General features: G+C 43.4%; 1 protein-coding gene across 1 annotated transcript in view; it reads right to left on the bottom strand.

The window, feature by feature from the left end:
* The window catches only part of Fto (FTO alpha-ketoglutarate dependent dioxygenase), a 332,887-nt gene that overhangs the window by 168,880 nt on the left and 143,302 nt on the right, over nt 1-20,705 (bottom strand). Inside the window, exon 7 of the mRNA XM_050143937.1 lies at nt 13,343-13,462. Coding sequence (XP_049999894.1) covers nt 13,343-13,462 — 120 coding nt within the window. The remainder of the gene's footprint in view (nt 1-13,342; nt 13,463-20,705) is intronic.

Below are 20,705 nucleotides of genomic sequence, written 5' to 3'. Positions count from 1 at the left end.
GAGAATGCTTCTCCTCACTACAGATGCTTTCATTCCAGTGAGTTCTGCTTACCTGAAAGACTCAGCTCAGGGCTCTGGCACATATGGGAGCCACACTAAGTACTCACCCTGCCAGCCAGAGAAGATGGTGCCACAAAGCAAAACCAGCATGCTGAGGGTGGAGGATGCACTAAACCACACGTCACCTTACACTAACGGGGTGGGGAACGTTTCAGAGAAATAGCTTCTTGGTCGTGCTGTGCTACAAGCACACAGGTGGAGGCTGCTAACAGCACAGGAAGGCCCAGCTGCTGGAGACGGGGGCCTCTGGGAAATGAGGCTCCACACCCACCATGGTCTGCCTCTTTGTCTCCGTGCCTTTCTGAGCTCCTCTTCTCACTGAAGGACAAGGTCAGAACGATCTTCACTGGAGTGGCTTGTCAGAGCCTAGGACCTGGGGTGGGTGTCACCCTAGAGTGACGTTCAGTAAGATCAGAAGACAGAGTAAATGCCGTGGCAGGCCTGGGAAAAAAAACTAAACAATACCAAACATCTTTGCTACCTGTTCCTTGGGAAAAAAAGAAAAAAAAAGAAAGAATATAGAAGAATTTTCTGGAAAGCATGAACCCATTTGTTTTCCAGAGAATCATACTGTGGGAACTCATAAGGGTTCTGGTCAAATGAAAGCGTAGCCCTATAATGTCATCTCTCTGTCTCACTATTATCTAAGGAGAAAGGGTCTTTTTACTTAACCCCAGACCTTACGATCCTAAAGAGAATCTTCAGACTCTCGAGGTGGGGCAAGCTGAGACGTAGTGATCACTCCAGAATCAACACCTAGTGCCTTAGAAGAAACAGCAGCACAGAGGGACAAAAGTGAGGCGGAACAAAGATCCATACGCAACACAAGGGACCGGAAGGAGCCGGCAGCCATTCACACTACGGACACCACACAGTGTCACTGCTGTGCCAGAGGGCAATGGCAAACACAGGGCCACACAGAGTGCAGTTCCAAACAGTAGTGCCGGCCAAAAGGGGGGAGAGTGTGAAGAAGAGCCATTCTGTTCTATTTATTACCAGGCCTGCTATCCTGAACCAAACCAAGGAACTAACACATGGCCTTTAGTGATATTTCAAAATTTTGCCTATGCCGTACTGGGTCCGCAGGACTGTCACCAGGACAAGGCACGTGGGAGATGCCATTTCTTCCACCACTATCCTAGCCGTGAAGGGGCATGCTCCCGCACACGGGAGAGAACCCGTAAGTGGCTCACACGTGGGAAGATCTGCCTCTGGCCAAGGAAGGTTTAAAATTATTATTCTGGCATTTAGATAATGGAAGGGGAATAATAAGAAACCTGGTAAGAAAAACCACCCATTTGTAATTCATATTCTGACAATGGAGAGTTGCTTGTTAGCTGTGTTTAGGGATTGTGAAATTGGGGCAAATGATGTGATCTGACTTGTTTTCTAGGCAAAACCTTTGCAAACACAAGATAATAAAACTGGTTTCCATTTTATTCTTAGCTGCACATACTTGGCTCTGCTCCCGATGACTTTGGGAGTCATTAGGGATGAGAGGGCTGTGCTTCACCGAAAATGCATTAGGACAAAAGGGTCCGCGCTAATCTTTTTCGTCTTATCTGTCGCTGCCCGACTCACACAAAACAAACTCCGTGAAGTCTAATCAAGTTTGCAAGCACAGGATGTTTTCCTGCCTACTGCATCTCAGCGCGCGCCATCTTTGACTATCTTCCACCCGTCTCCATCTATCAGAACCCTTCGTTTTCCCACAGGCCTGTGTCAGACTCTGCCTTTCGCCTTTGATTTTCCTCCCGCTGAATTACTTACGGCCTTGTGCCTTATCAGCCTGGGAGACCTAAGTCCCAGCTCTTTGTACAGCTTCCCTTATCTGGACGACATGGAGCAGATGTATGATTAAATGACTAGATGAAGACAGAACAGTTCTCTTCTGATGTCACAATATTAAAATAGATTTCAAAGAAAATTATTGTACAATTTTCAGGTTATCACTCATACAAATATCTGAGTAGCATGGAATTATTTTAAAAAAAAAGTAAGTATAAAAGGGAAGCTTCTGAATCTTCAGATTTGAAATGTGGAAACTACGTGCTGACGTGTTTTATGAGAGGCTTCTTTTCAATTTTTAGTTTTTTCAGACCAATCAATAAGAAAGGGCAAGTTCCTTCAGTGCTTGTATTTGCACCCCCAAATGGAATCAAGGTTATTTCAAACTAGACAGAAAATGCTACTTAATTATCACAGTTAATAGAGTCACATTCTTTCTCTCATTAAAAAAAAAAAAGGAAGTTAATAAGACTGATCCTAAAAGCCCACAAGCCACTCTGTACAGCTTCATGTAGACAGCACGTTTATTCGGGTTCTGGCTGAAGATGAAGGGGCAATGGATGGTACACTCAAAACAACATCACAAGACCTGGGCAGAAGCTGCAGACACGACTCATTTTTTTTTCCCTCCTTCCTCCTTAACAAAGTGGCTGGGGAGTGGGGAGGGGGTCTACCTCCAGAGGCATTTCCATCAAACCCTTTATAGATCGTGGCTCCCTGGCTTCATCTAAGAAGCCAGGTCCATTTCCTGTGCTCAGACAGCACAGTAGTTCTGTGGCTCATAAAATTATGGCCCAACTTTCCCCTTTGTTCTAGCAAAAGACTTCCTTGGAGAAAGCAGTAATCCTTTAAAGCCTCCCAGTGCAAAGGTCTCTCCTGGCTTGTTTCCCCATCCCCATCCCCCAGAGGAAAAGCTCAGTCACATCACAAGGCGCGTCTCCTTTCCAAGCTGCACCAGGGCTCAAGGCTCCTGGTGAGGAAAGAAAACTGGTCATTTGAACATCCTTTCCTGGATCTGTCTGAAGTGTAGACAAGCAGCAAAGATGAATATTAATATGCCTTCCATCATCAAAAGCTATTGCATACCCAAAGGATGATAAATATTTTAATCAGTTTTCAGCTTGTCTGGCGGAAGTCAGTTTATTCCTCGGGGATTTTCCTAGTTCTGTGCCCAAAACCTGCCCAGTGCATGCCGCTTTCTCTGTATTTTGAAATTAACCACAACAGAGTTCAAGCTTTGCTACAGAAGCCATTTATTTTTGACATTATTTTCCTCTATTAGATTCTTTTAAGAGTAAAGAACTCTAACACATGAGTAATGCCAGCACACGAGACAAGGCCCCTTCTTCAGCTGTAGCCATACGGTGACTCTAAGAAATTGAGGCCCACTTCTCTAATTTTAAAAAAAGTCCCCATATTTACATAAGTCATTTGCCAGTGACTTCTCAATCTTCTTAGCTAAAAATGCCAAAGGCATGCAGCCTGCTTCTGTGCTTCCAACCTGAAGGACAGGGAGAGGCCGCCGCTGCTGCAGATGTCTGCCAGTGTTGTGCTGAGGGTCTGAGCAGAGAACCAACTCAAAATCACCCCTTGTAATTAGGAGGTAATTTTTAGGAAACTTAACAGAGGCCAGGCTTCCCCACACAGTGGGAAGGACCAGAACACTGACCGCACATCTAGCTCTTCCTTCTGTACGTGTACGGTAAGCACCTACTATGTGCCAGCCGGGGTCCCAGAACTGGGATCCTAAGTAAAGCTAAGGGTTTCTCTGCTGCCGGGCCCAGTGGGGGGGGGGGGGGGGGGGGGNGGGGGGGGGGGGGGGGAGGAGTGCCTGGATGGAGTTGAGACAGACAATGAAGGAATTCAGTCTAATGATGAGAGGCTACAGAGCACACAGAGAGGACATGATCCCCTACAAGCAGCGTGAACTCAGAGAAACTCTCTCCAAGGGCAAGAAAAGACAACATGAAGTGAAGGAACGAGAAAAGCAAAGCAGAGAAAGAATATTCCAGAGGCAAAGCAAGCACAAAGACCCCGGAAGAAGTGTGGGTTCTGTGATTCTGAAAGCCACACAAAGAAGATGGATTTCTGAGCGTCACGGTAGGTCTGGACCAGGCCAGTGAAGTGAGCTGACTTACAGTCAAAGGAAGGTAACTACAGATGGGTAGGAGGTAAAGCTTAGGAGAAGCCAAAGGCTGGTTACTAGGCAGTTCCCATGACTACAGTCTTTAGCGGAGCTGCTGGCACAGGTGGTGAAGGTGACTCAGGTGGTGAGTGTATTTTGAAAAGAGAGCTTTCCCAGACTTGGAGCTCAATCAAGAGGACACTCAAGCTTGTGCTGAACGACTGGATAGTACTAGTTGTTGACACTGGGAGAGACGTCAGGGATTATCAGAGTCGAGATTGGGATTTGAGATATGCTTAATTTGAAGCATTACTACAGGATGGTATCTACCCATCTATCTCAACTATTACACAGGTGCCCAAGAAATGACTCTCCGGTGCCAAGAAAATATTGATTTATTATAGGCATCAGCATATTGACCTATTCCCATTCTTTTTTTTTGTTTTTGTTTTTGTTTTTGTTTTTTCAAGACAGGGTTTCTCTGTGGTTTTGGAGCCTGTCCCCGAACTAGCTCTGTAGACCAGGCTGGTCTCGAACTCACAGAGATCCGCCTGCCTCTGCCTCCCAAGTGCTGGGATTAAAGGCGTGCGCCACCACCGCCCGGCCCTATTCCCATTCTCTACGAAGCTCACCTGCTTGTGCAGTTTAGGGCAGTGGTTCTCAAACTTTCTAATGTTTCAACCCTTTAGTACAATTCCTCATGTTGTGGTGACCCCCCCAACCATAAACTTATTTTTATTGCTACCTCATAACTGCAATTTTGCTACTGTTATGAATTACAATGTAAATATTTTTTGGAGACAGAGGTTTCCCAAAGGGATTACGACCCACAGGTTAAGAACTGTTTAGGAAATCAAATAAAATACAGACTTCTTAGTTCCCTGAAACATCTGTTAACATCTTATGACTAACTGTGGGCATTTCATAAATCTTCACCTAAATTAGCAATGCTTAAGTAACTATCAAGAAACCACGAGCTCCAAGCTGTGCAGTGATGGTGCATGACTCTAATCCCAGCACTCGGGAGGCAGAGGCAGGCGGATCTCTGTGAGTTTGGGGCCAGCTTCTACAGAGCTAGTTCCAGAACACCCAGGGCTGTTTCCTGTCTTGGAAAAAAAAATCACCAGCTTGGAGTCCTACAACCAAAGAAGATACATCCCAAACACGGGTGTTACTTCACTTTCAACGCTGACCTGGTAACTCCCTTTCTTATTTGAGAGCTAATTTTGTCAATCAATCAAAACCAAGCAGGAGATCATCTGTCTGCGATACACACTGAGGAAATGTTTACAAGTGAGACAGAAGGTCACAGGTGGTCCCAGATGAGGCTGAGCTCATGGAAAGGAAATGCAAGGTCAACCACAGCGTACCTGTTAGGAGAAGATGGACTCAAAAGCATCACTGCCCAGCGATTACAGAGCACGTTTAAGAATACAAAAAAGGTAGTATATCATAGTTCCCTTTTCGAAAAATACAGTCTCGCTATTTCTCAGAAGTCAAGGAGAAAGAGCAGGATGGTTGGTTATACTACCCTTGAGAGATGGAAGTCGGAATTTCATGTGTTCCCATAGTTCTCAGAGAAGCGAGGCTTTTAGCAGTTTGAGCACATTTCTCCACAGGGACACTTTTGCAAAGTATGACAAGATTCCCAGTCCAACCCCACAAGTATTTAACACTCAGTGGGTGGGAGCACTGCAATGGTAGCATCATGCTCCAAACAGCAGAGAGTCCCCTAGGCTCTAAGGCAGAATGGGGTGAGGCAGAACCTCAATCAAACACCTGGGATCCCTATTTCAGGTGCAATGTGGGGTCAACAAGTTCTCTCAGGAGATCATTATAACCATGTACTTCAGAAGGGAACAGTTTCAAGGACTACTCATTAAACTTAGGGGTTAAAACAGCAAAAATCTCGGTAATATTCCAAATAAATGGCACAGATCCCGGGAAAGGTTGGTTCCTTTTCAAAACTGTGGGCTTGATGTCTGCCTGTCCATTCATTCATTCATTCATTCATTCATGTGTGCATGCATTACTTCATTTTCTACACTATGATTCATCTAGGGCACTGAGAAGGTTTATTTTTTTTAGTCAGGTGAATGACAGACTAAAGAGAAACAGAACACTCCACCAAGCCATCTGAAAAAGGACTTGGGGTGGGGGGAGAAGGTATATTATATATTAGCCTTTGTCTTTCCTGGGAAAATGGAAATTCCTGACACACCAGTCTGGCATCCGGGTTTCTGAATTCACACGTGCATGTTATGGCCTGCTTGTCAGAGCAACCCAAAATAAATTCTAGCAGCTGAGGCTACCACAGTTCCCCAAGGAAAAGTGGTAGGGCTTTTACACCCTTTACACAGATCTGAATTTCAGAGTAGTTAGAAACATTTGAATCAAAAGAATTCACCTTTTTTTTTTTTTTTGGTGGGGCTGTTGTTATTGCTGTATTTCTTTTTTCCAAATAGAGTGTGTAAAAATCGTGTATATGAGCCATGCATGTGTGTACTTAATGGAGATAAACACATGCTCTGGTGTCAAGGCTACTGTGGAAACCCCGGCTGACCACCCAGGTTTCCTTTCTATACACTACCTGGAGCTAAAAGAGATGGCACACTTCCCGGTGGCCTGTCCTAACCCCTGTCACGTGTGCTCCATTTCCCGCTGTGTTCGGAACAGAGGCCGCAGCTGGGTCCTCTGAGCGTCCTGCACATCCTAGCACCAGGCACCAGAAGCTCTGCACACACTGCTCGCGCAAGGGTTAAGAACAGAAGTCTACCACTGGCCGGCTCTGATGTTCCTCGAGATATTGTCACTGGATGTATCCTCAGTAGAATTCTATTCAACACCTCTGTCTTTAAGTACAAAGCTGCAGGCTGTAGCAGCTTTAAGAAACATAAGTATCCCTTTTTTCTGCACACAGTATCTGTGTGTGAAATTCTCTAAAGGGGTTTAAGTATTTACCCTGAACACTATCAGCCGCTCTCTAAATTTTTCCTTATCCAGTTGCAAAACACTTCAAAGAGAATCACAAACACGGGCTTCTCTGCTTCCCGGGCACACTCTGTTTGGGAGGCTTAAGTCTGAATTCTCTTGGAATTGTAATTTTTTCCCAAAAAAAGGACAGGATACACATACTTTAAAAAAAAAATCATTCTTAAATCTGAGCAATGAAGGGGTGTGAGGGGGGGTGGGGGGGGAGACTGTTCTAAGAGAAACTAAAAAAATTATCTATCAAGAAAAACCTAAAACATGTTAGAAAGAAGGTCAATGCTAAATAAATTACACATAAAACCCCCTCCCTCCCTCAAGATTGTTTGCTTTTAGAACAATATAGTTGTGGGCAATTGGAGTTTAGGGGTGGGTCCAAAGAACCAAACTCCAGTGTCTTGAGGATCACCAAAAATGTAAGCCAAAGACTGTAGATTTTGTGGCTGGAAGTAACTTGTTTCTCTTTTCCCCCAATTTCCAAAGATAAATACAAAGGCCCTAAAACACTGTGTTCCAGAATTTGAATTATTGGGTGCTTCTAACTGTTTAACCTGCTTCCAATCTGGGCTTATCTTGAGACACTCAGCAATGTCCCAGTCAAAAGAGGGAGAGAAGAATTTAAATCTTAATTGAAAACCACCAGACATTTCATACCAGATCTTAAATTACTATAATATACTCTGCTTCTAAATTAGAAATCCTGACCCAAGGGCTAGAGAGATGGCTCACTGGTTAAGAGCTTATGGGGCTCTTGTAGAGGATCCAGGTTCAAATCCCAGCACCCGCCTGGCTGGCTCACACCACCTCTATCTGGCTCCAGGAGACCTGATGCTTCTGGCCTCCAAAGGCACATGCATCCATGTGTACACATCCATGCATGACGATATACACAGTTAAAAATAAATATAAAAATGAAGATAAAAATGCCGATAAATGGGAGACAATATTATGTTAGTACATGTAATTTAGTATTCACTGGAATATTTATGTGTGTGTATATATATATATATATATATATATATATATATATATATATTTAATCTAGGTAAATTCACCATTAATATGAACCCCAAATGATTATCTATAATTTATCATTATATCCCTCATGACCCTGAAAATCTTGAATTTAGGAGAAATCTTAAAAAGAATTGACTTTGCTATTATCCAAATACTACTGTACTTGATATATATTTTAGTACATATGAAGCAGCCTTGATCCTGGGTTCACTTATGAAGAATTTTTATCCACAGCTGTAGAGACAGCTTCATTGAGCTCTCCCGAAACAAACAAACTGCTCTCCAGCTCCCTCCCTCCCTCCCTCCCTCCCTCCCTGCATCTGTGAGCTCACAAACAGGGGACCTGTCCCTGCAGCAGCAGGCTGCCTCCAGAACAAGGTTCCCTGATGATTTATGCAGACCACAATGACAAGTCAAGAGGCATGACTCACCTCGGAATTAAACCATTATAAATAACTTGTCAGGGACGCCTTTCCAGTCTGAAGAACATTTCTCTCTTAAAACTTTCACAACAAGATCCTGGTTATGTTATGAAATGAAACACCCACTCATTTTCCACATCTCCCTGCTCTCCTGAGCCAAATTTTAACGTAAATGGGCAAATTAAACGTAGCCTATTGCTTACCTAACATAATTATATGTTGCAGTTTACACTGATTCAAAGCGGATACATTAAAACAATCCTGCCTTGGCTCCTACCCACTGCAGCCGGCAAAGGTTATTAAGGGCAATCGCCATGCACAGGGCCTGCTACGGTAGCACCAGGGACAGTTGAGACAGGAAATGGCTCAGAACACAGAGGATGAGCAAGAGCCACTTTCTCCCGACAGAGAAAAAGCAACAACAGAATGCATGAAGAAATCCCCGCAGTCCATAAATCATCGGCTTCTCTGGGTACTTCCTCGGGATGCTGGGCTGGAATAATTCCACTGGATTTTATCAAGTGGAGGTTTTTAAGGTCAAAAGGAAATGAATAAATGTCATCAATTTAGAGGATTTCACACCCAGCATTCTTTTCAGTCTCCCCGTGAATTTGATAGTGTTAAAACATTTTTATAGGTAAAATAAATGTCAGTTTTGCAAAGAGCGATACCAGCCCCTGGGAGACAAATGGCCTATCCACTGGATCTCAGGCCGCGGCGTGACTCGCCGCCTCACTGGAGACCTCAGCTTTTCATCCCCCTCTTCAGCCGGCAAGAAAAGCTTGCATGGCTTCTTTCAAATGATAACTCTCCTATCCCAAAGAGTCTCCTCAGAATATGATAATCTTGGATGAGAGGTAGTGGGGTTGGCTGAAAAAACTAAAATACAAATATGTGAATAGTGCCCAGTGTTAGAAGACTTCTTGAGTGCAGAGCAAAGAAGGCAAGAAAGGCTCGACCTTGGTACAGAGGGTCAGGCTACTGTGGGCTCGATGCTCAATGAATTCACAAAGTAATATTCAGGGGAGATGTGAGGTTTTATCAGAATGTCATTCGAATATAAGGTTTAACATTTACATCACAAGAGCAGGCACGGAGTAAAACTGTCCTCCAGGAGAGAAGTGGCAGGAGAATGTGCCAGAGCAGAGCGTGCCTACTGGGCCACCGAGTGGGCAGCAGAGGCCTGGGGAGTTTATGCACAGCCGACTATACTGTCTGAAGTGTGAGGCTGGTTAGGACATGTGCGGTGTTACCACTAACGGAGGAATAGCTATTTCAAAACTCCTTTTCCATTCTCCTATAGGCTTCTGGAGACTGTCCCTCCCTCCCAACCCCATGAGAAAAAGGGCAGAAAAGACGGAGAAAAACAATACTCGCCTCTCCCCTGGTGCAAGGGCCATCAAAGGCTGTTTACTCATAAATGAAAGGGGGGAAAGTAATGCATGCAGTGTCCAAAGTTTGAGGTCCTATTTTCTCATTGAAAAAGATAGAAGATAAACTGTAGAACAGACAAAATGCAGTGATCAAAGGCATCTTTCCACAACACTCACATGACTCAATAACTCAAAAAAAAAAGAAACCCCAGAAAGATAACAAAGCATCGCTCCTCTGAAATCATAACAATTTAGAGTAATATATTCCCTAGAAGAAAAGTCTGAACATCCAGAAATGCCCTTTCGATTAGCTTAATTCCACAGAATCCAAATGTGCACCAAACACTGCACTTTTGATGTGAAATTGCTGTTGAATTTGTGAACCCACAACTGATTTCCTGTGTTATGGAATCCTGGAGATTACAGTTAACTTGAAGCAACAGGGATAATTCTTGGCAGTTAATGGGACATTTATATGCATTTTCCTGAAAGGCAGCATCTTGGGACTGCCAACAGGCAGCTCAACATTGCCCCCTACTGCTGACAAGTTTAAGAAAGCTGAAGAAGGGCTGACAGCCAGACTCCCACTGGCCAATGATTTCACCCCCATACCCAAACACCACGTGGCTCTGCACTAAAGCTGCCCAGCCAGGGATTCTTTCTAAGACTGGTCTCTGCTGCGTCTTCCAACAGCAAAAACAACTTACCATGAGTTTAGGCTCAAAGTATTGTTCAGCTTAATTTAGAAGAACCCTCCCTTTGAACTCGGTCCAAACCTGCATTCTGCTGATAATTATCCAGCTGTGGTATTCGGGAGAGACACTAGAATGCTCCACCAAGTACAAAGAACTGCACTCTGGAAAATTCCCTGGACTGCTACTCCTCATAGTATTTTTTCTGGTATGAATACAATAAATAGAAGATACTTCCTTTAACTAATGTGCCACTACTACCAAATGTGTACATACACATATGGAGACTACACTGTCCACACTTGTATCTACAAAATGTGTGTGTGCACATATGGAGAGACTTCATCCATCTACACTCATATCTTTTCAGTGAATTAATAATAAGCATCACTGGTGTGATCACAATACTAAAACCTTCACTGTTTCACTGGGGGAGGGGGAGATGCTCCTAAATGAAAGGAATAAAAACTTTTTAAAAATCATTTTGCAAAATGACTGAGTTCTCTTATTTGTTTCTAAGATTTCATTTACTCGTATAGGAGGTCCTTCTGTATTTGTGTTGCTTTCATTGGTTGAATAAAGAAACTGCCTTGGGCTTTTGATAGGGCAGCCCTTAGGTGGGTGGAGTAGACAGAACAGAATGCTGGGAAGAAGGAAAGAGTGGCAGATGCCATGAATCTCCGGCCTGAGATGGATGTAGGTTAGAATCTTGCCGGTAAGTCACAGTCACGTGGTGATACACAGATTTAATAGAAATGGGTTAATCAAGATGTGAAAATTAGCCAATAAGAGGCTTCTTCTTCTTCTTCTTCTTCTTCTTCTTCTTCTTCTTCTTCTTCTTCTTCTTCTTCTTCTTCTTCTTCTTCTTCTTTTTTTTTTTTTTGAGACAGGGTTTCTCTGTGTAACAGCCCTAGCTGTCCTGGAACTCACTCTATAGTTCAGGCTGTCCTGGAACTCACAGAGACTCACCTGCCTCTGCCTTCTGAGTGCTGGTATTAAAGGTGTGCGCCACAACCACCTGGCTCAAATTATAATTCCAAAGTCAGGCTGATATCTAAGAATTAGGCCTCAGCAGCAAGCAGAATTCTAAAACCATACGTAAAATGGGCACTATCCGAATTTCTATGCATATCCTACCGAGGCGGCATTTTCTCCCCAGGCTAGACCACTCTTCATCACCACCAACCTGGCAACACAGTGCTGTTCTGCACTAACTCGAGCTTCGGGGAAATTGATCTTTGAGACTATAAATACATTACAAGGGTAATAGTGTTCTTTCCCCAGACACTGATCCTCGCGAAGGATCTCAGAGATCTGCATTCGGATTCATGGTTTTAAGCTGAGGCCCTCATATCTGTAACTTGGTATTTTCATTATTGTAAAACAGGGGTTGGGGAAGATATTATGTTAACATCTTTATCAAAACAATAACACTAAATGGGCAGGCCAAGTGAACTCCTTTGGAGGTGAGAGACAGGTTTCAGCATGGGCTATAACTATGGCTTCATAGGTTATATTTATCTTTCAATTCATTAAACCGTATGCATGATGCTTGTTTAGCTTCCTGTATGTCAACCATAGGTCCATAAAGCTGTCTGAAAAACATGTGTGGGGACTGGCAATCACTGGGCACCCTGCAGATGAGCCCACTGCTCTCAGCACTCTTCAGACCGCCAAGTGTCACTCTCTAGAGGTCAACGGCTTTTCCCACCTCCCTCCGCATTCCAAATTCAAGCATTTGGAGGCAGATCAGTGAGCCGACAAAGGGCCAGAAGCCTACAGCAAGTCTTCCAGAGTTCAAATCCCAGCTCTCCCACCTACTAGCTGGTGACCTTGGGAAAGTTACAGAAGGCCTTTGGGCTCCTATCTCCTGATATGTAAAAGTGAGAATAAAGTCAAACCTATCCCACAGGGTCATCACAAACATTAGGTGACAGCAATCTTTAGTACTCATAAAAATACCATGCAAGCATTTACTGTTGTTATTGCTATCCAAGTGGAGGCTTATCAAGTGGCTTCCGCCTGCCACCTCGCTGATACAGTCCATGTTCTACATACCATAAATGCCCTGATTTTTGATCTTGTCTTCACAGTCCCAAGACCTAATGTTCCTCCCCCATTAGCCTACCCCATTCCCTCTTCTCCACATGGTCTCTATCCAGACCAGCACCTTCACAACAGTCCCAGAAGTAATGACCTGAACCTGGTACTGATCTGAACCTTGGTGACTGTGCGGAGGTCAGAGGATGACTCGAGAGTCCATTTTCTCCTCCCATGATGTGGAAGATAGCCCAGAGATGGAACCCAGGTCGCCAGGTTTGGTGGCAACTGTCTTTACATTCTGAGCTATCTTGCCAGTCTGTAACTTTTTTTTCCCCACTGCATGGTTTGATTTTCGCTGAAGTAATATGTGGTGGCATCCACATTTCTCCTTCCTAAATCCTAGGTTACGGTGACTGAACGCATGCGCTTTGCTGCCTGGCAGCCTGTGCTTCCATCTCCCCCATCTGCTTAGTGACCGCGGACAAGCACTTCTCTATACCTCAGATTTCAGAGCTGTACATCAGGGCTCACAACGCCGTCGACGTCAACTGTGGTGGGAAAGCCCTCTGAATAGTGGTTGGAGCATGAGAACAAACGAACTGCTGTTGCCCTGCTCAGGCTGGAGCAGAATGCCTTCTGTGGAGACTATCAGAAATGCTTCCGAAATGAGCTGAGGCTTTGGCGACAAAATTTGCAGACTGTTCCCATTCTCTTACAGGGAATAACCTACCACGATCATGGAGATTAACAACATATACATTTGCCTGTGACGATTAGCTGAAGATCTGCATGGTGCAGTACCCCAGAGAACGTGGTCAGACCTCGGGCACTTACCACACTCTCCATCTTCTTCCACAGCTCCTCCAGCCGAGTCATGGGCTCAGACCACCAATCAGTGCAAAGTTTGTTCCGGTTGCCTTGAAACCAGAACTGCCTCAGCCACTCAAACTCGACCTGTGAACCGGAACAAGAAAGCGGTGTCAGAATGTCCTTGTGACAGACCAACAAGGACAGTGACTTCCCCACTCAGTTCTCCTTTGGCAGCTTCACAGAAGAGGTCGAGGATGGTGAGGAAAGCCTGGCTAACTAGTTCCCAACACATCCTGGCGTCTCCAGAGCTTTCTGCAAGTTAAGAAGATGGAAGTCTTACAGCTGAGGTCCTGCTAGGATGACAATCCAGGCCAGGTTACATGTTTTAGGCAGATATAACAAACATTCAAATCCCGGAGTATAAGCAGCCTCCACTGAGTATGATGGAAAGTCACAACCAAGCAATTAAACATTTTTAGTAAAAGCTGAGAAGGCAACGACACAGGCAGATATTAAGAGTATCCTGTGTCAACTTCTTAGAAAAGAAAGAACTTACCCAAGGGCCAGGAGGAGCTGGTGATAATCTTAGCCACATAAGCAAACAATATATAATTAGGTATAGAGGCATTCAACCTCCTCCACAGCCATTAAGGTTCTCACTTGTTGACTCAGTAAGGGCTGATTGCAATAGGCAAACAGTAGCAAAGATAGAAGGCACTGATTTATGTTCTTTTCTGGGAAGCTACGGAGCTGTTTGTGTTGACCACCTAGAGGCTCCTACCCACAGGATGGACACACAGCTCCCGCCATTGTCCCTTCTTCTGGCTAGGTCCTGTGTATAGGCAGAGCTCCACTTACTAACGGCGAAAGTGGAAACCAGGGTTAAGTCAAACATCCCCGACTGCCCCATTTCTGGATTTTGGAAGGACAGGGCTCAAGACTAGAGAAACTCAAGAAGACTGTAGACATTTTGCTGTCAAACTGAAGACAATATGGCAGGATGGTATTATGAGTTGAGAAGATGAAAATCAGGTCCTGGAGACAGTCCCTGACTGGATGAACTATCTCCGCAGCCCCATTCCAGTCAGCTGACTCCAGTTTAGTTGTCTGATTCTTGCAATGGAAACAGTCTGAACACACAGAGATCAGAGTGTGACCAGCACTGGGTAGACAAGTCTTCCACGGCTTGTCTTCCCCTTGAGCATCAGTTGGTATCAACAGGACAGAACTCCATCTCACCCCAAAACTCCTTTGACTTTGGCAGCAAGTCTAGCACCATGTCATGGTGTCTGCTTTGCAGAGTGATCACGTTCCACACACAGAGCTAAGCTATTGTCACCATCACCTGTGACCACAGAGGACTGCAGGTTGTTTCTCCACGCTGAACGTTCAAAAAGCAAACAAAAAGCAACTTGTGAAGATTAGCAATGGTGAAAATGGCTCAGGTAAGAAACTGGAGAAGACCTAGTCTAATGAAAGGTTTTAGTTTACATTAAGTCAATGTTTGTTTGATGTGTAGAACCGATTTCAGCTAAAGCTGTTTAAACAAAACAGGAATGTGGGCAACATTAAGACAGTTGCTAAACCTTATCTGTGGCATTAAAAGACAGTGGTTGACAGAGGTAAATCTGAGTAGTTTGAAACCAGAATAAATGTGGCCACAGTTCAACTTCAAGGGAGATCCAGGTTTAGCAACACATTTACTACAAAGGAAAAAAAAGAGAGTCTTTTAATGGGTTCCTCATGAAACTATGCATGGACAGAGCAGTTTGACAGGCAGCAGAGACTCAAGCCTGAAGTCAGGGAGAGGTGAAGTGGTTTCCGACTGCTTCTCAACCCTTGGGTCGGTTATTTCACTGAAGAGGACAGAGCTTGGAAGTTGCAAGAGGGGATGAGGGGGACTCTGCCACAGGACAAGAGGGCGTGAGGGGGACTCTGCCACAGGACAAGAGGGCGTGAGGGGGACTCTGCCACAGGACAAGAGGGTGTGAGGGGGACTCTGCCACGGGACAAAATGGCGTGAGGGGGACTCTGCCACAGGACAAGAGGGCGTGAGGGGGACTCTGTCATAGGACAAGAGGGCAAATGCAGAGTCCCGGCCATGCTAAGAAGAAAAACTTCTCTTCACCCTCAGGCACCTGGGGACCTCGGCTCAGAGGGTCAGGGAGCTTGTCACCAAGGCCACCAACCTGATGGTGGGAGGAGGAAACTGATTTCTCTAACCTCCTCTCGTATGCTATGGCGTAAAAGCCCTCCTGAATCCCAGCAGAAAAATAAATGTAACTTTAAAAAAAAAAAAAAAAAATCAGTGTCCTGGATGTTCAGGAAAACGGAAGACTAGAAACTGCCTCCTTGTAATGGATAAATTCCCAGCACAGATGACCTTCCAAAGTTAAATCAAGATATAAAACAACTAGCCGGGCGATGGTGGTGCACACCTTTAATCACAGCATTCGGGAGGCAGCGGCAGGCGGATCTCTGTGAGTTCGAGACCAGCCTGGTCTACAGAGCTAGTTTCAAAACAGGCTCCAAAGCCACAGAGAAACCCTGTCTCGAAAAACCAAAAAAAAAAAAAAAAAAAAAAAAAGATATAAAACAACTTAAATTCATAAAAAGCATTGGGAGTGATGGGATACAAAAAGTGTCTCCACAGAGAGAAGCCCAGAACCCAGATGAATTCACAGTCAATTTCTACTAAACTTTAAAGGAAGAGCTAACACCAGTGTTCCTCAAACTGTTCATAAAACACAAAAACAGAAAGGGAAGGCAGGCTGCAAAATACAGTGAACAAAGCAGCCTCACCACAATCGCAAAACCAGAGAACAGCAACAAAGGGCTATAGATCAAATCCACTGACAAACATAGACACAAATTTCTTAATAAAATCTTTACAAATCGAATTCAAGAACAAGTGAGGACAATCATATACCATGACCCATGACCAAATTGTTTCTGTTCCAGGCATGCAAGGATGGTTCAACATATACAAATCAATTTGCAATAAAGCACATGAACCATGTAGGGCAAGAATCACTGGGTCATCAGTAGATGCAGACTAGGCCTTTGACAAAGCCCATGTCCCTTCAGAATAAAATCCTTGATTAAACTACAAATAGAAGGAACATATCTTAGCATAATAAAGGCTATATAACACAAAACTATAGCCAATATTACACTAAATCCTCTAAAATCAGACAAGGTTCCTATACTTTCCACTTTTACTTGGTATAGTCTTTCCAAGCTTAACTAGAGATTATTAATAAGGCAAGAGAAAGAAGGAAAAGGAATACAAATAGAAAGAAAGAAAAGAAAAGAAAATTACCTCTATTTACAGTAAACACATCCTGAACCTAAGGGTTCATAAAGACACCTTAGAAAACTCTTCCACCTCCAAACTGCTTTCTGCCTCCAGGAAGGACGGGAATTCAAAACAGAAATCCACAGTCCTAAACACCTCTAACTTACCAAGAAAAAAATAAGGGGGAAGCTCTATTCATATTTTTTTCAAGATTTATTTATTTATTGTATATACAACACTCTGCCTGGATGCCAGAAGAGGGTACCACTCTCATTACAGATGGGTGTGAACCACCATGTGGTTGTTGGGAACTGAACTCCCAGGACCTCTCTGGAAGAGCAGACAGTGCTCTTAACCTCTAAACCATCGTTCCAGCCCCGCTCCATTCATAATTTAACTTCCTTCCTCATCAGAGGAGTATAAAATGTCTACAATGAAATAAGACACTGATGAAAGAAATTCAAACAATTAGAAGATGGGAAAAAAACCCAATACTCATGGGTTGGCAGAATATAGTGAAAATAGTCATATTACAAAAAGTTACCTACAAATTCAATACAATTCCCATAAAACTCAAATGATACTATTCACAGAACTAGAAAAAATTCTAAAATTCATATAGATGCACAAAATACCCCCATAAGCCAAGAGCAATCCTAAACAGTAATGCTGAAGGAATCACAGCATATAATCTCAAAGTATACTAAAAAAATCATAGTAACAAAAATGCCCAGCAGTAACATAAAAGCAGATCAATGGAATTTAATAGAGTACCCAGAAATAAAGCTACATAACTGGGACCAACTGATCTCTTACAAAGATGTCAAGAAGATACATCGGGAAAATGACATCCTCTTCAGTAACGGTGCTGGGAAACTGAAGATCCAAAGGTAAAAGAAAGAAACAAGATTTATTTCTTTCTCCATGGACAAAAGTCAGTTCAAAATAGACCAAAGACTTTACTACAAGACTTGAAACTCTGAAATTGCAGAGAAAAGCAAAACTCTTCAGAATATAGACATAGGCAAGGACTTTCTGGAAAAGACCTTAATAGCACAGAAAATAGCTCCAAGAACTATCAATGAAATTAAATAATATTAAAAAGCTTTTGCACAGAGACAGAAACAATCATCAAAGTAAAGAGACATCTCACAAAACAGGAAAACAATATTTGCCAAATATACCCCCAACAGGGCCTAGACTCCAAAAGATCTCCAAAAACTAAATCTCACAAAAGCAAATCATCAAGTGAGTACATGAAGTGGAATAATAGAGTTCTAAGGGAAGAAATACAAGCGCCAAATACATACTTGAAAAAGCATTCAACATCCTTAGCCATTAGCAAAATGCAAATTAAAGCCACCTAGGAATTCCATTGCAGCCCAGTTATCAAGAAAACAAATGACAACAGTGAGAGTGAGGATGTGGGACAATCAGAACTCTATTTATTGTTGGTGGGAATATAAGTGGGTGCAGTCATTGTGGAATTAATACAGAGGTCCCTCAAAAAGCAAAACTGGAACTACCACAGGATGCAGGTATACCACTCTGAGACGTTATTGTAAAGGACTCTAAGTGAGCACACTATAGAGATACCTGCACATCTGTGCTTAATGCCACACTATTCACAACAGCAAAGATCTGGAACCAGTCTAGCTGTCCACGAAGAGATGAAAAGATAAAAAAAAAAATGTGGGTATATATACAGTGGAAATGTACTCAGCTGTAAAAGAGACTGCAGTCAGGGAGTTTTCAGGAAAATAATGGATCTAGTGATCATTATGCTAAGCAAATGAAGCCAGACAAAAGTAGAGGAGAATTTAGATAACAAATCTATAAGGATGTTTCTATATGTGCATGCATACATACATACATGACTGGCAATGGAAGGGACTATGAGACAGGAAGAGCTCTACAGGAAAGCCTAAAACAGGAGCGGGCAATGGTACATGTTTGACCTGAGAGCCAGGACTATTTGGGGAGACAAAGGGAAACAGAGCAAGGCAGGAGGGAAGGACAGTGGAGGTCAGGGAATGGTTGAATAACAACAAATGTACTAATATATACATATGAATGTCACAATGAAGCCTTTATTTGTAAGCTACTTAAAAGCAATCAATGCTGAGGAGGAGGAGGCTGCAGAGGCAGAGAAGGGGTGGTGGCAGTGGAGCTGAAAGAAGAAAGGTTCTAAGTCTGCACAATGGCACTACCTTCCTAGGCTAAGGGAGGTGGGTAACAAGGCCAACCTGGACTACACAGCTAGACCTGAGTCAAACCGGAGGGGGAGATGGGAAGGCTCCTTCAATGGCTATTTCCCTCATAGTAAGAAGAAGAGCTGCTGTGCTTTTAGGAGGCCCCTCAGGATCTATACATCTGCTAACACTGTCTGTGTGACCCCACCTCCTACAACTGGTAGCCTCATACCCTCCCTCACACTGCTGCTGAGCATTCCCTGCCTGTGGCCTTTGTAGTAGTTGCTCCTTCTGCTTGAAATGCCCCTGCTCCCCCCAGACATGGCTCACCCCTTTTTCTTCTTTCCTGTAGACAGAAGTTTCTGTCCTGCCTGGTCCCGCTGCCATTCAGTTCCCAAATAAACACGCAGAGGCTTATATTAATTATAAGCTGTCTGGCCTATTGTTCAGGTTTATTCTTAACTACCTCTTGCAACTTAAATTAACCCATAATACTTATCCATGTTTAGCCACATGGCTTGATATGTTTTCTCAGTAAGGCGTTCTCATCTTGCTTCCTCTGCTTCTGGATGTCGATTGCATCTCTGCCTTTCCTCTTCCCAGAATTCTCCTTGTTTGGTTGCCCCACCACACCTCCTGCCTGGTTACTAGCCAATCATCATTTCAGTAAACCAATATGAGTGACAAATCTTTATAGTACAAGAGCATTATACCCCAGCACTTTCCAGTAGAGATGCATGCTCTCTGGCTCTTGCCATCTCCTTGTTTTGTTCTGATTTTAGTAGAATTAGCAATATCAGCACGCAATATACTTTACCCATATTCTGTTTCTTGTTTCCCTTCTCCATATACTAGAATGTCTGTTTTCTTTACCAGTTTACCTTAGTGCAACCAGAAGGGGGCCTGGCGCAAGCTCAGTGATCATCGCTTGATTGACAGGACAAGCAGCTGTGTCATAGTCCAGGTTTTCCACCAGTTCTCATTATGTTATGAGATTGCTTAATCATGAGATTAAGCTTGAGATTGCTGAACCGTTTTTATGATTCTCTACCACCTATTAATCGTTATGTCTTTATCTGAGGTATAATTTATTTGTAATAAAATCCATTCATTTGAAGTATAAAAGTCAATACTGTTTTTAACTTACAAAGTTGCATGATCATTATCACAAATCTCCTTAGCATGAAAGAAGGGTGCAGGCTTAGCCCCTTCTCTGTATAAGGGTGCAGGTTTAGTCCCTTCTCTCTATAAATGTACCTGCAGATGAGGGTGCAGGCTTAGCCCCTTCTCTCTATAAGAGTGCAGGCTTAGCACCTTCTCTCTATAAAGGTGCCTGCAGATGAGGGTGTGGGCTTAGCGCCTTCTCTCTATAAAAGTGGCTGCAGATGAGGGTGCAGGCTTAGCATCTTTTCTCTATAAGGGTACCGGCAGATGAGTCCAAGGACTGCTCTGTCTTCACTGAATATGATTACCTACTTTATATTTACTTTTGAATAATTACAGAGGATGCCTGTTAGTACAAAGTTGTTTTTCTTTGTTGGCTGGTTGGTTGGTTTTTTGAGACAAGGTTTCTCTGTAGTTTTGGAGCCTGTCCTGGAACTAGCTCTTGCAGAGCAGGCTGGCCTCGAACTCAGTAAGATATGCCCGACTCTGACTCCCGAGTGTTGGGATTAAAGGCATGCACTACCACCAACAACTGTCAAAATTTCTTTTTTTAAAAAAGTCACTTATGTAAAAAAAAAAAAGTTGGAAAAAGCTAAACAGTTAATATATAAAGTTTGGAAATATGGAAATCAGAAGTAAATTTAGGATGTGCACCGACCTCACGATGCAGACCCTTTTAGCTAAGACTTCAGAAAAGCAGTTTACTCTCACAAATATAAGCCAAAGCACGCTT

Source organism: Alexandromys fortis, unplaced genomic scaffold (genome assembly GCF_014885135.2).
Source record: "Alexandromys fortis isolate MF-2015 unplaced genomic scaffold, M_Fortis_MF-2015_v1.1 scaffold_1, whole genome shotgun sequence".
Lineage (NCBI taxonomy): Eukaryota > Metazoa > Chordata > Mammalia > Rodentia > Cricetidae > Alexandromys > Alexandromys fortis.
Note: the sequence above shows the minus strand (reverse complement) of the source record. Positions and strands in the feature narration are given on the sequence as shown.